At 37.2% G+C, this 21,340-nt stretch overlaps 1 protein-coding gene across 2 annotated transcripts in view; it reads right to left on the bottom strand.

Moving 5' to 3' along the window:
- Nucleotides 1-20,858, bottom strand: part of ADAMTS20 (ADAM metallopeptidase with thrombospondin type 1 motif 20) — a 149,931-nt gene extending 129,073 nt beyond the window's left edge. Inside the window, exons 1-3 of one of the 2 annotated variants that reach the window (XM_039882260.1) lie at nucleotides 20,427-20,858; nucleotides 19,472-19,833; nucleotides 3,117-3,279 (exon numbers count right to left, since the gene is read on the bottom strand). In XM_039882260.1, the coding sequence (XP_039738194.1) occupies nucleotides 3,117-3,279; nucleotides 19,472-19,833; nucleotides 20,427-20,517 (616 nt within the window). In that variant the 5' untranslated portion in view covers nucleotides 20,518-20,858. Of the gene's footprint in view, nucleotides 1-3,116; nucleotides 3,280-19,471; nucleotides 20,117-20,426 lie in introns of those variants that run through there. The other variant, XM_039882259.1, reaches the window with a different exon arrangement.
- Between the last annotated feature and the right edge of the window lie 482 nt (nucleotides 20,859-21,340).

Genomic DNA, 21,340 nt, shown 5'->3' with positions numbered 1-21,340 from the left:
TTTTGCAATTGATTTCGCATCCAGTAATCACAGGACCAACCTAACAGCCAAAGTTGTTTACATCTCTCTCCATGGTCTGGCTTTCACCAGCACACTAAAATCATTATAAACCCTCCAACCACAAACCCAACATTTGTGTTTTACTTCTTTCCCAGTAGCGGACATTTCCACTTAACTTCCCACCACTGTAGTAACAAAGTCTTCTGCCCATGCTCTCCCCTCACTCCTTCTGCCTTCCAACCAACCCAGATGCTGCCCCATGTGGCCCTATGTGGTATGGCATGTCTCCTTCCCTTGGGAACTGTAAGTAATAAATTCTGCTTTCCAAGGCAGTTATCTCCATGTCAGCTTAACCATACTTGATCAAAACAAATCCTGGGTACATTTTTAATACAAGTCTTGCCCCCACCCCTTTCTTCTTAGAAAAGGCCTCAGGTTGATTAGAAGATTAAATGGTTGAAATATCATCTCCTAGGTAAAACCCAGGGCAGTCTGTTGCTTAGCCCCTTGAGCTACATGCCATATTGCTCCTAACATTAGGGCAGTCTTGGCTTGGTTTTGTAAAATTTGTTTTTGTGTTCTTTTACACCCACTGGGCTTTGAGAACCTGAATGGAAAGAAAGACTCAAGTCTTACTCAATACAATCGTTTACACATATTAGGAACTCAAAAACTAATAGAATGAATGCATTTTTTGAAAATTAGGAAAAGCACAGAAATTTTAAAGCTGGCCAACATCATGCAAAATGCATTGAAAGGCATTTCATTTTCACTCACGTCAAGTCCTCTGCTTCACTGATCTGCAAACGTTCTATGCTCCTACCCCATGACACTACGACGAGAGGAACAGAGTGGCAATGGAAGAAAGGGAGCAAGGCCCACCAGGTCTCCTAAGGAACACAGACCAGTTCTAATCTGCTCTTAGAGGATAAGCAATGACAGAACTATACTTAACGGAATCCAGAGATTTTTAAATTCCTGTCAATCTTTTCAGGGCATCCCTCCTCCCAGTGCGGGTGAGTTGTTTGTTCATTATGTAGGGTTTTTATGTGTGTGCATTCTGCCATTTCCACTGGATGTTACTTAGAATATGTCTCATGTCTACCTGGGAGCCTGGCATCCACAACAGCTAAATTTGCTACCAAATGTAATTTTTATGGCCTCAAGGCACACAGTGAAGTCTGACTTTGAAAACGATTTAATTCATCAAGGCTGAAGCCACTGTGAATTGCCACATTTTAGGATCAAAATAAATTAAAACCATCAGTAGAAATATTTTTAAAATATAGAAATGACTTTCTCTTTTCCACTTAATCCATTTGGTTCCTGTGCTAAATCTTTTGGCCTGCCTATTTGAAGAATTCTCCTAAACCAAAGATTTACCTTTAGAATGTCAGATCCTGCAAGTATTTCAGAACATGTGAATTGGGGCAGGGGGATGGGGGGAAGCCTTCAACATTTTACTAAATACATTCAAAACTCTCCATTTTTCCAAACAAAATGATGATTAGCAGCTAATTACTTAGGCCATTAACTGATTGCCTTTTTTAGTGATTAAAAATATGTATGTCAATTGTACCTAAAAATTTAAGAACTTAAAAGAATGATACTACTTTTAATATTTTAGTAGATAAACATTGTGTAAAACTATATTGTAATTAAAAACTAAATCCCATAGCTTTTTATTTGCTTTTTATTTGTAGTTTTTATAATAAATCTTTAGTATAAAAAATTCTTTTAAACAAAAGGGCCTGGCTTTTCTTGAACCATTTTCTTTCTGATAATGAACACTGATTGTGAATGCCAAACCCTGCATATCATTATGTGAAACATTTATGCATTCAGAGTGTCTACTTGGTGGTTTTCTGCAGAAGCTAAACAATTCATTAAACAAGCTGCTCCTGAATGGTAGATCAGAACAAGCATAAGCTGCCTTCTGTAGAATTCTATTGTGAAGCTGTACCCATTTGTGTTTTCTTTGAAGCCATAAAAATGAAACCCTTATGCTCATATTAAAAGCATTAGAAAGGCATCTATTATGTCAATAGATTTAAAACACGGCCTTACACACAGTGAGAACCACTCCAAAATGGCACTCTTATAATAGCAAAGGTTAAGAAGTGCACTCCCAGGGAAAACCTTCAAAGGGCTACATATCATTATATCCCCAAACAGATGGCATCTCAGTGCTTGGAACTATAGTTTATGGATACCTACAATCTCAAATAAATCCTTTCTAATCCCACTCTTTTGTCTACGTTTTGTACTTTGATGATAACCGCAGGTGCCTTTTTCTCCATTCTTCACAGAAGGACATACAATGAAGATTCGTGTACCTCTATGGATACAACTCCTCATACGACTTCTATGCGATAAACAAGTATTTTACCAGCAAGAGATTTATACTTTAAAGAAAGCTATGATTCATAGATTGGCATCTATTATAAATCTTCAGTAGTCTGAATTTTAGAGGAAAAATGAAAATATACCTCCTTTATATATGCTGAAGTATAAATGATAAAAACCACTTTGCAAAACAATGTGGATTTATCCAGAATCTATGTGTATACTCTGGAGAAATTCTCAAACACAGGAAAGGGGGACAAGAATATTCATAGCAGTGCTGTTTTTAATAGTGAAAAACTATAAACAACCCAAAAGTTTATCAATAAGAATAAGGACACGTAAACTGTAATATACTCAAAATGCTGCTACATGCACCAATATAGATGAAACCTGGTCATCAGCCAGGTCGAAATGTGTAAGTCACAGAAAACTATGCATAACGTTTCCTTGTACAAGGTTGAAAGCATGCAAAATTGAACATGTTATTGTTGCTTAGGTTTAGTTTAATTATCTAAACTTCTGCTGAGAAAAATTAAATCATTCCAGTGTGACTGACTGAAGTAAAATTGCTACAAATCCCATATACTGAATACCTTTTTGGATTTAAATTAGTCTACTATAACAAAATTGAATAGACATTAGATGATTTCTAATGAGTCAAGAAAATGTTTAACATATACTTCAATATTTAAAGAAAATATGAAAATTCTAACTTATAAAAATATATAAATAGTATAATTTAACTCAAATACTTCTACTTCATAGTTTACCTGAAAGGTCACAAAGCTTATGAGAATGCAGAAAATAGTTCCTCTTTAATTCTTGTCTGTATATAAGATGTGGCTTGTTATGATCATCTTCATGTTCACTCCCATCCGCTTTCATTATAGGTTCTAAGAAATATTCACCATCATGTGCTTTAAATGTTCCCATCTGAGAATTTAAAAAAAATAAAAATTAATTTTTTTATTACTAAAAGAAAGCACACTGTGCCATAGGTAAAAATGAGCACATGGAAGAAAGATAGCCAGGAGTCTATTCACTGAATGTCATCAACTGAGCATAAAGTTTCCTTTCCATGGTTCACTTTTCTTTCTCCACTCTCAGGTATAAAGCCCGGCACACTGAATACTATTCCCATGGGTAGAGCTGAGATGACAGGCATTCCAGTCATAATAGGCAACAGCATCAAAATGGCAAAAAGTCTAGCACGTTCTAGTAATAAAAAAGCCTGTTAGGCTCAGTCTATGTAAAGTAGTAGTATGAGACAAGGCTTAAAAGTAGGCTGGGGTCAGAAAAAAAGATGTAAATGTGATGCTAACGATTAAGAAATTTGTAAGAAATGGTGAACCATTGAAGAGTTTTCACAAAGACCTGCTTTCTGAATATCAGAATCCAATAGCCAACTTAACTATTCAATATCTCTACTTAGATAACTAGTAGCATTCACAACTTTAACATGTCCAAAGCCAAACTCTTGATTTCTGGTCCAAATCTGCTGTTTCTGCAATGCCCTCCATTTCAGTAAATGGCAACGTTATTATTCAGATTGCTCAGGCTAAAAATCCTTAGAAATTGAGAATGGCTCTTTCACATCCCACATTCAATCCATCTTCAACTCCTAACAGCTCAACCTTTAATGTGTAACTGAAATGCAACCACTTCTCCCAAATTTTACAACCCTAGCCATGATCTAATCTAACATTATCTTCTTCCTGAACTAAATCAATAGCCCTTTAGTCTAGTCTAGTCTCTGAGAAACAGTCACAGTGCTCTCTCTTAAGTCTAGATAATGTCACTCTCAAAACAAACAAACAAACAAAACTAATGACTTTTCATGTCACTCAGTAAAATCCAAAGTTCTTACAATGGTCTACAATGTCCTGTGTGATCTGCCCACTCTTTTCAATCATCCATCCCTCCAATCACACACTTATACCTTGGGCTCATTCTAGAGCTCCACTCCTGGTGTCTGCTATTCCTCAAACATAACAAGTACATTTTCACCTCAGGATCTTTGTACTTAGTAAACCTTCTGCCTCAAGCACTTCTCCCTGATGACTCTAACACTTGTTTCCCATCCCTGCTCAATATTATAAAGTGGTGCTCAGCCTCCTATCTCTCTTTTATGCAGTTTCATTTTTCTTCATAGCACTTATCACTACTAGATATATTTTTATGTTAATTTGTTACTTGCCTGATACTATCCACTAAAATATAAGCTCCACGAAAATAGAGCTTTGCCTATACTCTTCTCTGCATGCCTCTCAGCCTGCCAGATGTTGGATAGTGAGTGACACTGTAAGGTATAATATTTCATCTAGTTAACATTGTGTGTTATGGCAGAGGCTATAATCCAGAAGAGAAGGAACAAAACTTAAATTGTAGTGACACTGATGGTAGGACAGTTAGAAAAGGTTACAAGATATGAATGCCTGAGGAAAGCAGAAAAACAGATAGTGAATTTATGATAGCGAATTTTCTGGGAAAATATAATTTACCAAAATAACTTCAGAAACATTAAAAATCTAAATGGACCCTTTTTCTTCCAAACAATAGAAAATGATATCAGTTACATCCCAAAACCTCCTGGCCCTGATGATTTCACAGAGAAATCCCACCAAACTTTGAAAGAGCAGATAATGCCACTGTTATTAGGACTGTTCCCCCAATTTTTTTTTAAATAAAACATCCAAATTGTTTTTACGAAGCTGTGTGAACTTACAACAAAACATGATAAAGACAGCACCAAAACAAAATGAAAAAATGTATACAGGACAAGTTCAAATATAAATATCAAGAAAAAAGTCCTAAATTGTATTAGCAAGTAAAATTCAGCAACACGTCAAAAGAATGTGTGACAAGATGGAGTTTATCATACAAACACAAGTATGGTTCAATACTTGGAATCTATTAATATAATTCCTTACAATCACTTATACAAAGAGAAAAAAAAATCACATAGCTTTTGAAAAATTCAATAAATATCTTGATTTTTAAAATTTCAATAAAATATAAATAGATGGATGCTTCCTTAACGAGGTAAACTACATCACAGTCCAGAGACAATATCAGGCATAACAAAGACACAAGCAAGGCATCCCCACTTACGACAGGAATACAAAGATGCCCAGAATCACGTGTACTAAACAAAATTAGATAAAGGAGATGAGAATAACAAAAAAAATTAAATAGGAAGAGTTAAAACTGTCATCTTTATAAATAATATATACCATAAAAAATAAAAATTAACTGAAAAACTGCTAAAAACACTAGGCAAATTCAGTGAGATAAAATATGCAGTCCTCAATAGTTTGCACAAATAAAAAATAACTAAAAGATATCATAGATGAAACAATCCCATTTGCAAACAAAAAGATTAAATGCTCAGGAATAAAAAAATTTTAAGGTCTCTGTAAAATGATAAAGCATTATTAGGGAACTACAAAAGATAACAAATAAATGGAATCACTTGCCTTGTTCTTAAATAGTAGGAGTCTCCCAATGAATCTATAAATATAAGATCCCAATTAAAGAAAATATCAAGATTTTTAAATATGTAAACTACTTCTAAAGTTTATAGAAAAAAATAAAAAGAGCCAAGATAATAAGAAAACAATGAGGTGGGACTAGGACTAGAAAATATTAAAATATATGAAGCCACATTAAATATGCCAATGCTAACACATAGAGACCAACAGACCAATAAACTGAATAGAAAGGTAAGCAATAAATCCTCCATCATACGGGACTTAGTATTATTGCATGTAGACAGCATCTCAAGTCAATGATGAAAGCAAATATTCGACTAATAGCATTGTAACAAGTGAGCAGACATCTGGAAAAAATAATTTGGATATATCCTACAGAATAAGTTCCAATGCATCAATGATTTAAACTTTTAAAATAAAACCATAACGGCACTAGAAGATAACATGAGAGAATTCTTTTATAACTTTGGAGTAAGACAGGTCATTTTAATCATTACTCAAAACCCATAAAAAATGTTGACCTTCACTTAGGAAGAACAGAAATTAATACTAAACTGAGAAACCATTTTGCATACGATACTTGAAAAATCTAAGTTTTATAATAGCATACTTCAAATGTGTCTGGAAAAACCAGCACTCTTATATATTGCTGTTGAAAATGTAAATTGGTACAATCACAATGCAAAGCTACTTGACAATATCTGTTAGAACTATAAATGTATTTGTTCTTTGGCATAGCAATTGCCCTTCTGAGAATTCATCCTACAGGTACCGTGCATTTGCACATACATGAAATAACATTTACAGACTTATTAGCTATAGCATTGTTTTTAATAGCAAAATATTGGAACCAATTAAAAAGACCACCGACAGGATCTATTTTCATAAACTACGGTACAGCCATACACTGGAATATCTCGTGGTTATAGAAAAAAAGAATATTCATTCTATGTAGCGATATGGAAAGATCACTGATACAATCACTGAAGCAAAATAAAAAACTGAAAAACAGGATATACAATTCACTACCACTTGTGCAACTTGTGAAAAAAAACTTTCTATTTGCCTGGTTGCTAAAGAAACTCGAGGAGGATTTAATAGAAATAGTACAGGTGGAGGTGGAAGAAAGTAAGTGGATTCAGGAAGGACTAGGTATAGCATCCTTCTTACTTCAGGTATTTCATATATGCTGTTTCCTCTGCCTAAAATATTCCAGTTCCCCCACTTCACTTCATATCCTGCCTCATCCCTGTCCTTCTGGCTGGTTCCATCTCATCCTTCAAGTCTCAGCTTAAATAGCTACTACTCGGAAAGGTTTTCCTTGACCAGCTATCTAAGTAACCACATTCCTACACCTACTCCTGAAAATATATTACTTCTTTATATTGATTTCTTCAGAGCATTTATTTTTATATTTATATATTTACTATTTATAATTATTCTCCCTCATTAGACAGGGTGCTTCATATAGGCAGAGACCTTGCCCTGAATTTCCATTGCTTAATATAGTACCTAGCACATACCAGGCACAGTACACAGTAAATATTGGTTGAACCGTGAAAGCTGTTATTTCCTACTCTTTATAAACTCAGCTTGTGTTGAACAGATATACGGCATAAATTTGGAAACACAGGCTGGAGCTAGAATATGGAGATTCTTGCATTCAGGGATGTGTTAATCAAGAGAGTTCATAAACCTGGGTGAAAAAAAGTTACATCCTTATCATTAACCTTTATCTGAAATTAAGCATATTCTTTAGCTGTGAATGGAGGCAACAAATCACAGTGACACTGTCAATGGAAAGTAGATGTTATCACATGAAGATGTTTGAGAAATCAAAATATTGTTTATACTCAATATTAAGATAGTTATCAGATCTACCATTAGATCTTATTTGATGTGCTAATAAGTAAAAGTTTGTGTAACTATTTTTATAATTTGATAATTATATTTCATTATAATTTATTTTGTATATTATCTTAGGCACTTTAAAACATTCTGAGAAGAGCTCCATTGGTGAATAATTAAAGGTTTTGAGAAGAAGTGAGAGGAGAGAGGGCAGTTAGAGCAATAACTTTGGAAAATTAAATAACATCACTGTGCAGCTAAGGGAAAATCAGCAAGGGAGATGTTTTAGTTTCAACATCAAGGTATGAACTAAGAAGGGTTTGCATCTGTTGGTAGTCAAGAGAGTGAAAGGAAGCTCTCAAATATTGTTTGTAGACTGATCCTTTTCTCTAGTCCAGAAAGGCTAAATCAAGGGTAGGCATTTATAATAATATTGACAGCTATTTCCAATAGGCATAGCAAACATCATTTGTATATATTTCTAAATTATTTCAACCTAACAATAACTCTAAGTTGTATTATCCCCACTTACAGATGAGACAAATGAGAAGCAGAGGTTAACTTGTGCAAGTCATATCTAGTAAGTGACAAGACCAAGATGTGAACCCAGATAGTCTCGCTCCACAATTCATGCGTTAATCTGTTACATTGTGCTGGATATCACATACTAATATTTATAAATGGTGCAAAATAGTTAACAAATATTTAATGAGTACTTATACTATGTGCCTGGCATAGTTCTAGAAACTTGATACACAGGTTAACCTGACAAAATCTGTCTTCAAAGAATTTATACTTATAAAGGAAAAGACAGACAATAAATAAAAATATAATAGGCCAGGTGGCAATAGGTGCAATGAAGAAAATAAGGCAAGGAGGCAATGGTAGAGGGTGGAGTGGGGAGGCACTCTGGGCTGAAGTTTGAATGATGAAGATATAGCCATGGAGAACTTAGGGAGAACATTCTAAATAGAAGCAGTGACTGAAAAGCCCAGTAACAGGAAAAGCTTGGCAGGTTCAAGTGTTAGAACAGTGAGGCTGAAGCTTTGCCAGCAAGGGAATATGCAGCAGAAGCTGCTGGACAGGCAGGAGCCAGTGGCATTCATTATGCTTGACATCAAAAAGCACTCATCGTTTTCAGGTGTACATTATAATTTGACATCTGTATATTCTATTGTGTGTTTACCACCCAAAGTCCAGTTTCTTTCAGCCCTGAAAATTATATAATTGTATTAACTAATGTTACCCCAATAAACAATTTTTTTTAAAAAAGCACCCATTGTGCTTCAGAATATACAGATATACATTTATCTACACTTAAAACCTTGCAATTTTCCACTTAGAAAAGCAAATTTCTGTGAAGAACCAATTCACAAATAAATATGAATTACTGAATTATAGATACTATGAAAAATCATTTCAGTGAATGGTTTCATTTCCATTTTTTAATTATAAATATATTTAATTATATATTTAATTATAAATATATTAAATTTAGGGATGACTTTGAAATCATTGCTCTAAAATTTATTGTAAATAAACACATTTTAGGTCATTTTTTCATTGAATAATCAGTCATTTAAATTGTGGCAATTGTAATCATAAAGTTCTCTTTACACTTATAATTATTACTAGATCAATTTCTCCTCAAAAGGTAACAAAGCCTATTTTTACCGTTTCAAAACCTAAAACATTGCCTGAAACAGCAAGCACTCAACATACATCTGTAGAAATGACCATTTTTTGTAACAAATATGGTAGAACACCTGGTTTTCCCCCATATACTATTTAGTAATCCTTTTTTTTCCCCTAACATTCTTAAGTTATGGTAGTTTGGGAACTTGTCTGAGATAGTTACATTATTTTATTTTATTTTAATGTTGAGAAGTAAAATGTTCAGGCACTCTCAGTTAGGCAATGTGATGTTAGAATTAGATATTTTTTAAACACTTAAAAATTAATGAAGTTCCATCACATATACTGAAATTATAGTCTTAAAATAAAAAGCTATACACATATTCAGAATTCATCAATTTATTGCATACTTTTCTAGGGGCCTATACACACTCTAGCACATTTAATTCTACCAGTGCTTGTTTTCTAAACATAACTACAATCACTTCTTTCCAATATATACCAAAACCCCAGGTTTATCTTCCCAGATAATTTTAGCTATACCTATAAATTACAAAGATACCATTTTTGAAATCCCAGTGAATGAACCCATAGAAAATTACTTTTTTTATTTTTCAATTAGACTTGACAGTCATTATTTTATATGAGTTTTGGGTGTAAAGCACAGTGGTTAGACATTTATATAATTTACAAAGTGATCCCCCCAATTAGTCTAGTACCCGCCTGGCACTATAGTTATTACAATAATGCTGACTATATTCCTTTTGCTGTACTTTACATCCCCGTGACTATTTTGCTGCCTTCCTTAAAAAGCATGCAGAAGATGGGTAATGTGATAGCCTCTTGCTAACAGATATAAATTGACATGAGGCAGCTTGTTACCTATCTAAATTCACCTATAAAACTACTTTGAATAATGTCACAATTTTCCCAGGAATACTGAAGCTATTTATACCTTGGAAATTTTTGTTGTACTCCTTTAAATCACAATCTATGAGATACTTCTAGCATAATGTTCCAATAAAATTGCACATGGGTCCAACCTGTATTTTCATGTGAGAAGTAAATATAGTTCTATCCAGAGTCCATCAGCTTCTCCTTGTAAACTGTGCTAGAACACACTAGCCTGCTAAGAATATTGCCTTTATAACTCAACATCCTTTTCTTCAACAAAACTTTTGTTTTAAAATACTAAGTTCAAGAGTAAATGGCAAATAATTAGTCCTTGAACTGATTTCCCTGTATTTTTTATTGAAGGAGTTAAAAGTATTTTACTTCTACCAATTTTTCTGTAATTCACTCTACTGGAGAGGACTTTCTGTTCAAAGAATAAAAATTTTAAAGCTTGGCCTAAAGGCTCTTAAGGAAGCACTTAATTTTTTAAGTTGGGAAAGAACCTGGTAAGGAATTGGAAGACTTAACAAAACAGGTGGTTCATAGAATTATATTTAGCTCATGCCATATTTTTAGCAACCTCCCTATCTGCAGATGGGCACTGCAATTTGATTCATGAGAAATGCCAATCAAATTCCAAACAGTTTCTTTTGGTGACTATTAAAAGCAACAAAACTAGTTTTCACTTGAGCAATAGTTTCCCAATTACTTGGAGCAATGATGTTCTGTTTGCCAAGCTGTTTTGAAAAGTAGTAAGTGATTGTACAACTAGTTTCAATTTACTCTCATAGGCCAAAATTTTTATATGTTTAGAGGATTTTTGTACAATTTTTTTTTCCAAAATGTTCTTATTTCAGTATTGTGGCATTCATCCATATATTTTTTTCCCCCAAATACATGGCAAATACATGTACTATAGCAACAACCAATAATGTACTCTCAGATTTCATTGAAGGGTAAACACAACTACAAAATATTGAATTCTCTTCCCAAATCATTTGGTTATTACATTAGGTAACTAGAGAACGTTCAAAAATAAGGTACTGTTGATCAAGGTCATTAAAGTCTATACTGAGAAATTATTTTAGTAACAAATTACCCTTATTAAATTGAATTTTCACTTACAGGTTGGATCACTGATAATTACTACCAAGATGACTGAAATATTTAGCTTTTCAGTCTTTAATCATGTCATATAATGAGAATTGATTTGATGTTATTTGTAATGAGAACCTAAGTATGAGTCTTGTGTTCGCACTCATGGAACCTTGGACAAGATGCTTCATATCTTGGACCTGCAAGTTCCATAATGTGTAAAACAAAATAGAAATAATTCTACTTAATTTCCTGAGAAAGGTAATGTGTGCTGAAATAATGTCAATAACTGTTTTAAAATTGAATATATTTCGAAATAGGATAAAAAAATTATCCACCAAAAACAGATTTACAGCCACTCTTTTTACCATAGGCAGAGTATAATTCTTATGTTAAAAAAAGGTCATGAAGATTGACTTAGATTCATTTTTTATTTTGGGACACTTCGTTCAATGCAAAAGTTATCTCCCTGACAGTTTTTCATTATAACTTCGCTAATCATGCCTAGGAAATACTGTATCATACATAAGCACAGATTGAATCAATGATGAGAACATAATAGGCTCCAGAAGTCTAAAGCAGAAAATTCTTTGTAAGATTTTTGAAGACAAGTCTTCTTTCCTCTAGCAGCATTTTTTATCCCCCATGCCACAGAATAATTTCAGAATAAAAGTGAGAGGAGACAATAAAGAGGAAATGTGTTGCCAGTACCTCACCTAGAAAGAGACTGCTCTCTCACCAAGTCCTTGCCCATGAGGATCAAGAAAATAAGGCCAAGACTCAAGGCTCATCTATCCAAGATTTTTTTATTTATAGCCAAATGACTTGAGTTCGTGTCCCAGCAACAATAACAAGGACTAAATTCTATGATATTTCTACTTCTTCTAGGCATTGAGATGTTTTTGAAGTCATAAGAACTCAAAGTAAAGGGGAGACTGTCAAAGAAATGGCCAAATTCTTGTGGAGTCTAGGTAGTGATTCTCAGGATAGCCTCTTTCAACCTCTTACCAAAATATCTGTGAATACGTAAAACCTAAAGTCATTATAACTAGAAATATAAGTCATTAAGAATTGGTAGATATGTAATGGAAACATGTTCATGATATGTTATCAAATAAGTCAATATTACTTGAAAAGATAATTAAGATATATCTATAGGGACACAATGCCATACACCTGCCAGACCATCTGTCATATTTATAGCATATATTTTCCTAGTCTGTCTTTTAATTTAGTTATTTTGACATGTGGTACTCTTCAATTATTTAGACAAACATTTTTCATTTGTTATTGTCTCCCTCTGTATTTTTCCCTAAAGGTTACAATAAATGTAATGTTTTTCTAGGTCTTTAATACGGCTAGGATTTTATTTGGTTTACCAGTATGGTGAGAATCCAATATTTTGTTTTTCCTTATAAGTGATTCTTGGCATTCACAGATTTAACATAAATGCCTTTGGCAACTGTCACAGGAAACTTGAAGCAATCATCAAAACCTGATTTGCTATCAGATGTCAATTAAGCTTTTGTGGGATTGTTGTCAAAGAAACCATGAGCCTGGACTAAAGTAGCTTTGACTACTTTCTTTGTAACCTATAGAGTCTCAGAATTACCTTGGCATTCCTGAAGCCCTCCCTTCTCTACTGCTGGCAACTCTATAGCATCCTCCCTAGAATCTATTTTAAATGTGGCCATGGAGGATGGGCAAGACCCTCCCAGAGAACAGAACTAGAGACCTTGGTGACTGATAGACTTCCTAGAAAGATGAATCAAAGATGGTAATCAAGAAACTCTCTTCCTGCTCATTTAGTTGGTCTCCACGGCCCCTTCCCAGCAGAAGTCCAGAATCGCTATAAATCAGTGACTACTAGGTATCTCCTCTTCTTTCTGTAAGAAGCTAAGAGTAAAGTTGCAGTCATGCTGATCATGGCTTAGGAGAGGTACAAATAACTTATTAATTCATTAGTTGCTAACTAAGAACCACATCTGAACTTTATGGAGAAGACTGTATTACCCAGAGATCCTGGACACTGAGCCAGAGACACCACCCCTGTCCAATTGTCTCCTGTAGACAAGATGACTATGTTTGATGTGTAGGAAGAGAAGAGCAAAGTGATATTTGGTGAACAGAAGGACAGCCTGTAGTAAAGACTGTTAGTGATCACCAGTATCTATCCTGCTGTCTTCTTCCTGGGTACATCACTGTCCCTCATTTTCTAGCCTTTTGCATCAAGGTAGAGCCAGGCAACTAGTTTTCATCAAATGAATGTACATAGGAGTGGTGTGTGCCACCTTGAACAAAGGCAGTCAAGAGCCAGTATGCCTTCTAAATGCTATTACTATGGTAATAAATCGTTTACGTAGCTGATGAATATTTTTAACAAATTTAATGCTGTTGAAATAAGGACATTATGTACGAGCCACTAAATATAGCTGGTACATAAATGCTAAGCATTTGTTGAAAAAGAATGAACAGTTTCTTCCTCTGAATACTAATACTGAACAACTTAATTAACTACAACTTTTTAGAAAACAGTAGTTATAGAAAACAGGAATAAAGCCACAAATAACAAGAGTATAATGTAAGCTCATATGACCAAAGTAATAAGTGGAACACAACCTAGATATCTGAAAAATATTTAATCTATACAAATTTTTTAAGTATATCCAAGTACTTAAAGTTTCTAATATAATTTTCCTGCATAGAGTGTCTGATGTAAAGAAGAGCTAGCTCAATTATTTGGCACATTAATAAAAGCTGCTTTAGCTCATTCATTCATTTATATATTGAGAATTTCTATATGCTATATTGGGTACCAAAGTGAATGACTATCATCCTTATACTTAAAATCTACAAATGAGATAGAAGTGTGGGCAAGTAACTAAAATTCAACATTTTATACATAAAACTTCCAGTGATGAAATAAAGGAAGGCCTGGTCAGCTCTGTATGAAGAACAGGGGAAAGAAAGGCAGGCTCAAAATGAATCTGAAAAGGATGGGTAGTTTAAGGGAAATGACATTCTAGACAAAAAGTAAATATAAATTCAAACAATTATGAAAATTATAATAAACCTATGATAGAATCAAACAAATGTTTTTAATCTTTCTTGCCACCTGGTCCTCTGTCACTATCTTTCTTGATTAGGTGCCACAGGATTGCTCATTTAAGTCAGAGTCACTAGAACCATTTTAGTCTCCTCTTACGATCCAAAATTCTAATAGGTCCTCTGTAAGGTTGCTCAACTTCAATACTATTGACATTTTGATAATTCTTTGTTGTAAGAGGTAGTTTTGTGCATTGTGGGATGGTTAGCAACATCCCTGGCCTCTACCCACTAGATGTCGGTAGCTTCCCCTACACGCTGTCACAGTTGTGACAGCCAAGTGTCTCCACATTGCCAAATGTACCCTGGCAGGGGGTGAGGGAGGAGGCAAAATTGCCCCCAAATGAGAACCACTGGTCTACAATAGTGTACCTTCCATAGGCATTCACTCTTCACTTAACCACATACTTCAAGTGCTCTCTTCCTTACCAAAAGGGGACTGCAGCAATGGTCCTGTCAGTGATTCACTGCCTCCCTTGTACCCTGTTACAAAAGGGAAGACCCCCTCCCACCACAATGAACTCATCTGCCGTTCAAGCCCTCATCCTTCCCAATGCATTCCAGGCCTTAACAATTTGATTTGAAAGTTACCTTTCAGCCTCGCCTTCCAATCCACCCTACTTTTCAGCTGCATAGACCCACAAGAAGCTCCTTTCCTACCCACGTGTTTATTCACTCCTCAAAGTCCAGTTGAAAAGTCTTTTCCAACATAGTTCTCATAACACTCTTAATCGGTCCTTCCTCAAAGTTCACACAGTACTTTTTATATTCTTCATCTTAAGTGATTATGTTGGCCCTGAGAACGCTGGGCATAATGGTCCAAGGGCCTCAGCTGCTGGGTTTTGAAAGCCATCATACTGTTTGTGCTGCAAGCCATATCTCCCAAGTGTTAGTCAGTACCTGAGTGTGGAAAGAGGCTAAGAGTAAACTCTTAAGAGGCATGAGTGTATCTACTTTGGCAAGAGTGTATCAACATTATGAGAATAAGACCACGAAAATGAAGTTGATAGTTGAATTTAGGGATATTAAGACCTGAATACTACACATTCTGTATCAGTATATATCAATGGACTAAAAACAGTCTTTAGCCATTACATTATAGGTAATTTTATGATTCAGCTCCATTTTCATATCTATTATAGATTTTTAGAAATGTACAGATTTCTATTCAGAAGTGTTTGAATTGTTTTATTTATACTCATAAGAAAAAATATAGATTTTAGAAAAGTAAAAATTATATACATCATTTCTAGCAGACTCTTAGCCCCTTCTGGATCTTGGGCCCAAAGTACTTAAGAAAATTAACAATACTAGTCATGGTTCAGTGATTTAATGAAAAACATGTAAATACCAAGACCTCTAGAACTGGAAAAAAATTAACCACATAGGAATTAAAAGAGGACATTAGTTCACATGTTTGAGGTTAAAGCAATATTAGCAACTAAATAAAATCTTTATATATGTTGGAGAGTTAATTTTCTAAAGTAGTTGTATGTAAAGGGATATTTTGAAAGTAATTTGTTTTTCATTCTTTTCTTCTAAAAGTCACATTACTCAGCAGCCACCAGAGAAAGGAATGGTACGTGCTACCTCAAGTGGAAAGTTGGAAGGGGAATAGGTTGACTAAATCAGATCTGAAAGGGGAACTCAGTGGATTCCAGGAAGAAAAGGGTGATAGAGGCAAAAGGAACAGTTTGAAAGATGCATATGTGCAAATATTTCCACTGGGGGTTAAGATCCTAGAGATGGAAAGTACATTAGATAATTTAAGGGGACCGACAAGAGAGGTGTTTTAGCAATTTATGTCGGATCAGAAAAAGGAAGCTCTGAAAGAGTCCCCATCACAGACACACCAAAATTAGAAGTGTGGTGGAGTTTGGCAAAGGGAGGAACCAAATCCCCCTTGACTTTCAAATGCTATGGACAGTTTCAGACCCTTAGGGGAATCTAGATTATCTATAGCATCACCAAACCAGCCTACATAGGAGGGTGCTGCAGCAGGAGCAAAGCAGCCCTTATGTCTGAGGTCTGCCCAGTAAATGCATCAACCAGACAAGAAATCAAATAAGTGTTACAGCCAGAACTCAGAAGGATATGCATCACCAGTGAGAGCCCAGGAGGAGATGAGTCAGTGAGCTCCAACTAAGCAAAGAAGGCAGGCCACAAGCTCTCAGGCCCAAAATTTGGCTGATGGTGCCAGAAAGATGCAAAGAGACTAAGGCACAAAGGACATGAGAAACTAGAAGAACTGGAGGACAATATGGTTTTCTCATCTTCCTCCCAAACAATACGAAGATCTCAGAACACATTATGGCCCTGTATGAGGTCGAATTTCATCAAAGAGCAATGTATAACACACGTTAGCAGAGAAAATTAGTAAGTTACTCATTTCAATATATTCAGGAAAAGCATTTGATTATAACATCCATTCATGATTCATGATCGAAAGCAAAACTAAAATAAAGAGCACCTAGAAAAAAGATATCTTCTCTAAGTTTATAAAACTAAGAATCCTTCAGTAAACATCAACCTTAGGGTTTAATGGACTGACAGAAGTCAAAGCTAGATCGTCACAGTTGCAGATGCAAAGTCCCATAGATAAATCAGGAAGCAAGCAAGAGCAGGGCCAGAAGGTTAGTATTACTGACTTCCAGGGCACTGTATTAAGGTTGATCTGCAAACGACTTGGCTGGACCAGGTTGTGGGTACCACAATTTTATCTGGATCTAAAGTCTAATCTGAGACTTATAAAAAGGTATCTGATATAATGACAAATGGATTCCAAAACCTAACGGAAATTTACTATTTGATGAAACTATTATTCTAAAGTTAATGACAGAATTAGAGTAGAAATAAAATACACAATCAAGTATATATGTATATATGTTTTAGTACTAATATCAAAAATGAGAAAGATCAAAGAAATATGACTAATCTCATTAGTAATTTAGACTTATAATTGGTCATGTTCACACTACTAAAAAGATTTTTAGATCATGATACCTCTATTTGCTGTATTGCTGCAAATTTTCTGTCTCTGCTATGACTGATGTCCTCAACGTAGTCTTAGAAATACAAATAAGATAAAACTGAGTCGCATAGATATGAAGTTTTCAAAATGTTAAACTCTGATATATCAATAAGTCTATCAAAATCAAATTGTATACATAAATCAGATTAATAATGCATGGTAACTTAGGCCACCATATCCAAATTGACAGTGACAGGAAAGGATGAACTCCTATTTCAATTTAAACATTTCCAACTGTTTTTTGATTTCAAAAGGGAATACTGAATAATTTGAACTATGCCAACATCATGCATGATCATGAGCAGAAACATCACTCCTAATAATGCTTCCCATCTGGAATGTTTTTTCCTTGCCGTAAAACACTAAATCAAGAAAACATACTAACCATGAAAAATTTGTGGTAGTAAATATAGAATTTTCCAGACAAACATTATTTTGAAAAGTTATAGAAAAAGAGTATTTTTCTTCCCTTTGATGGATAGGTGGCCATGTAAATATTAAAGTGTTTCTGCCATTCTGATACTTCAAGCATTTTACATTCACCCACAGCAGAAAAGAACAATTGTTCAAGGCATTCCATGTAAATATAGCTCAAGATAACAACATGACAAAGACCAAAGAGACTTTCCAAATTTATTTAGTAATGACCAATACTCACACCCAGGAAGATATCTTACATCAATAAACCTAAGAGGAAATATTATATTTGGCCTGGTGAGAACTGTTATCAATTATTAAATTAAAAAATAGTGTTAATGTTCTAAAACTATTCTTTTTTTAAAATTTGTTCCAATAAATAAAAAAGCTTAACTACTTGGGAAGAACACTAGAATCCTATAATCAAAATCCTACTTGTAGTTTCTTCTTGAACATGTATTGGAAGAGTTAATGATGAAATGTGCTCATATCTGTTTGAACAAGTCTTACCTACCTGGGGTTCCATGAACTTGGATAGGAAAGCGTTAAGTCTTCATTTTCATTAACCTGATACTTAAGATTTCCTTCAATTATGATTTTAGATAAAACCACAAACACTGACTTTGTTACCAATAAAATGGCATTTTTATATCACATTAGAGTTGATGTGGCTATCGATCACTTATACCCATCACCACCAGAAAAGTATAATAGTATAAAGATCCCTCCCAACAGATATTATGAAATGCAGTATTAAAGTATATGTCATCACACCACTAATAGCTGTAACATTTTTTTATTACTGTTAGTTTTTAAAGGGAAGCCAATTTGATAATTTTAAATGTGTAAAATAATACACAAGTTATTAGAGTTTAGAAAAGAGGTCCTAGGTTTCCCCAGACTGAAGTAAATGCCAAAAATATTTAGGACCTGTTTTAGAGGGAGAGAAACAAATGAAACACATAGAACGCAGTATTTTATTTCATTTCCTCTCTCTACAATGAGGTTTTTACAAAGTCTCCATTTTTTACTCTTGCCACCCTAATGACCATTTGCTGGCACCAGGCCTTGGTAGATATTCTACATTTTGAAACAATGAATTTTAAACAAGCAGATGTAACCTCTTCCTTATCCTGTACTTCAGATTAATGGCTATCCCTATACTGTCAAAAAGCAGCTCTTCCTTTTTAAACCTTTTTCTTTTATGTATACTCATTCTTTTCCTTCCTAAATTCTAGGAACAAATTTAAGTAAATGCAAGGGATTCTATCTCAATAGATGGCCAGATATATGTGTGAATGAAATGACACTTCACTAGTAGAGACCTCATAGAGCCACTCCTTGACTCACAGTCACAGCTTCTGACACTTTAATAGTCTCTCTTCTGCTTTATGCAGAAGTCAATTTTGCCTTGGTGTTCTTTCCAAACCCTCTCTCTGCAGGAAGGAGTGGCCTCCAGCTTGGCTTCCTTTAGGTGTTAATCCCTCTTGTGGCCCACTCTCATATCTTGGGTCACCAACCACCAAGTCAGAAAAGCCCATTGCACTCTGCCTGAAAGCAGCTCTCGACAGTATTCCAAGAAAATGCCAAAGGACCCAAGGGTGCTTACCAGGCCTCCACATAGGCTGAAGACAGCTGTGTGATCCTCCCGAGCATTGACCTGGCCACGGTAGAAACAGTGGCGTAGGTCTTGGGGCGCCGCACTGCCTTCCTCCGCCCCGGGCGCCGGGGCCCCCAAGTGCACCTCGGTGTAGCCGGCGGCCAGGAAGGCCGCGTCGGCAGTCAGGTTCAGCTGGAAAAGCTGCCCGTAGGCGCTGATTCGGTAATGGGTCCTGAACGGTGTGGGCTCCAAAGTCTCCGAGCTGCGCTTCCTCCGGCTGAAGTGATGGCTCTGAGGGAACACTTCACCGAACTCATTGACCCGCGCGGGGGTCACCACTTCGTAGGAGACCAGTGTCCTCACCAGCGCTTCTGCAACCACAGCGATATGGTCATTGATCTCCCACCGTCCCCCACACAGATTTCCTACTTTCCAACCCCGAACTTCCTCAACCAAACGTCCACCCAAAGGTCCGAGGTCCCAGGTCCCGATACACCCGGGGACGCGACGAATGCACACAGCGGAGCGAGCGAGCGCGCGCACACACACACACACACACGTGCGCTCTGTGAGTTTGCACACTCTGCTTTCCCACACCCCCGACTTGCTCCACTCTCCCCAGGGAAAGACCCTGGCACTCATGGCCCTGAGCAGCCCACCTCCTTCCCCCATCCCTCTATGCTTCCCAGGTGCCGCCAACTCCTGCCCTCCGGGCGCACGCGCCACGGTGCCCCACGCGCCCCCGCCGCGTGGTCCCTAGAGGGATTCAGGTCCCCTGCGCGCGATTCCTCGAAACCGGACGCAGGCGCAACCTCTTGGGATGCAGGGGGCTGACTAATCCGGGAGCTCCTGCAGGGCCAGCCTCCCCCAACCGGCTGAGCCTCTCACCCCACCCCCGTCCTCCTGTCCCACTCGGGCCCCAAGCCCTCATCTCGCTGCCGAAGGGGCCGCGCAGTGACCTTACCTTGTCTGGGGTGGAACTGAACTTCCCAAGATCTGGTGATGAAGAGCGAGAGCTGGTACAGCAGCCCCGTCAGCCACTTGGCCACCCGCATGTTTCCACCGGGGGGATCCCAACCCGGGAGGCCAAACCGAGCCAACCGGCTTCCCCCGAGCTCCGCTGCCTCTCCTCCCTTTCGCCCGCCGCTCTCCGCGCTGGCCGCCGCGGCGTCTCAGCAGCCTCCCGAGCAGCAGCCCCGGCCCCGAGCCGGCCCGTCTCGCCACACCACCAGCCTCCGCTCCCTGAGCCGCTGCTTCATCGCACTGCAGCACTGCAGCCCCGCAGCCCCCCTGCTCGCTCTCCGCAGCCTCGCTCCGCTTCCTGCGCCAGCACCGCTCTCAGAAGCACTCCCCTAAGGTCCTGCTCCGCGCGAGGCAACCACTCGACCCAGCAGGAACGGTGCCAATATAGCCACCCGCGGCCAGGCCAGCGCGGGGAAGAGCCCGCCCCCAGGGGCAGAGCCCGACCAATCAGCGGGAGATGCAGCCTGGGCTCGCCCTCCCGCGCCCAGCCAGCCGGGCCCCCAGCCCCCAGCCGCACGCGGAGTGCGGTCCCGGTTGACTACCGCTGTGGGCGTGCAACGTGGTGGGTAGCCCGAGGCCCAGCTGGACACCATCCCGGTACCTGTAAAACCCAGGACTGATACAAGATGCGAGGCCGAGGTACAGATAGGTGATAGGTGTGTGAGGTTTTCAATTCTTATAATGAAATGACAAGCATCAGATGGAAAGTTTCTGTTATTTATGTTTCACGGTAATTGTAGGCTTCTCAAACAAGATAAAATAAGCTACAGCGGGAAGTTCTTGTAGGCAGAGGGTGCTACTAATGAAGCTTAATGGCCAGGCCTCACTTCCAAGGGCCGCTGTGTGTCCTAGGAG

Source organism: Pteropus medius, unplaced genomic scaffold (assembly GCF_902729225.1).
Source record: "Pteropus medius unplaced genomic scaffold, Ma_sr-lr_union100, whole genome shotgun sequence".
NCBI lineage: Eukaryota > Metazoa > Chordata > Mammalia > Chiroptera > Pteropodidae > Pteropus > Pteropus medius.
Note: the sequence above shows the minus strand (reverse complement) of the source record. Positions and strands in the feature narration are given on the sequence as shown.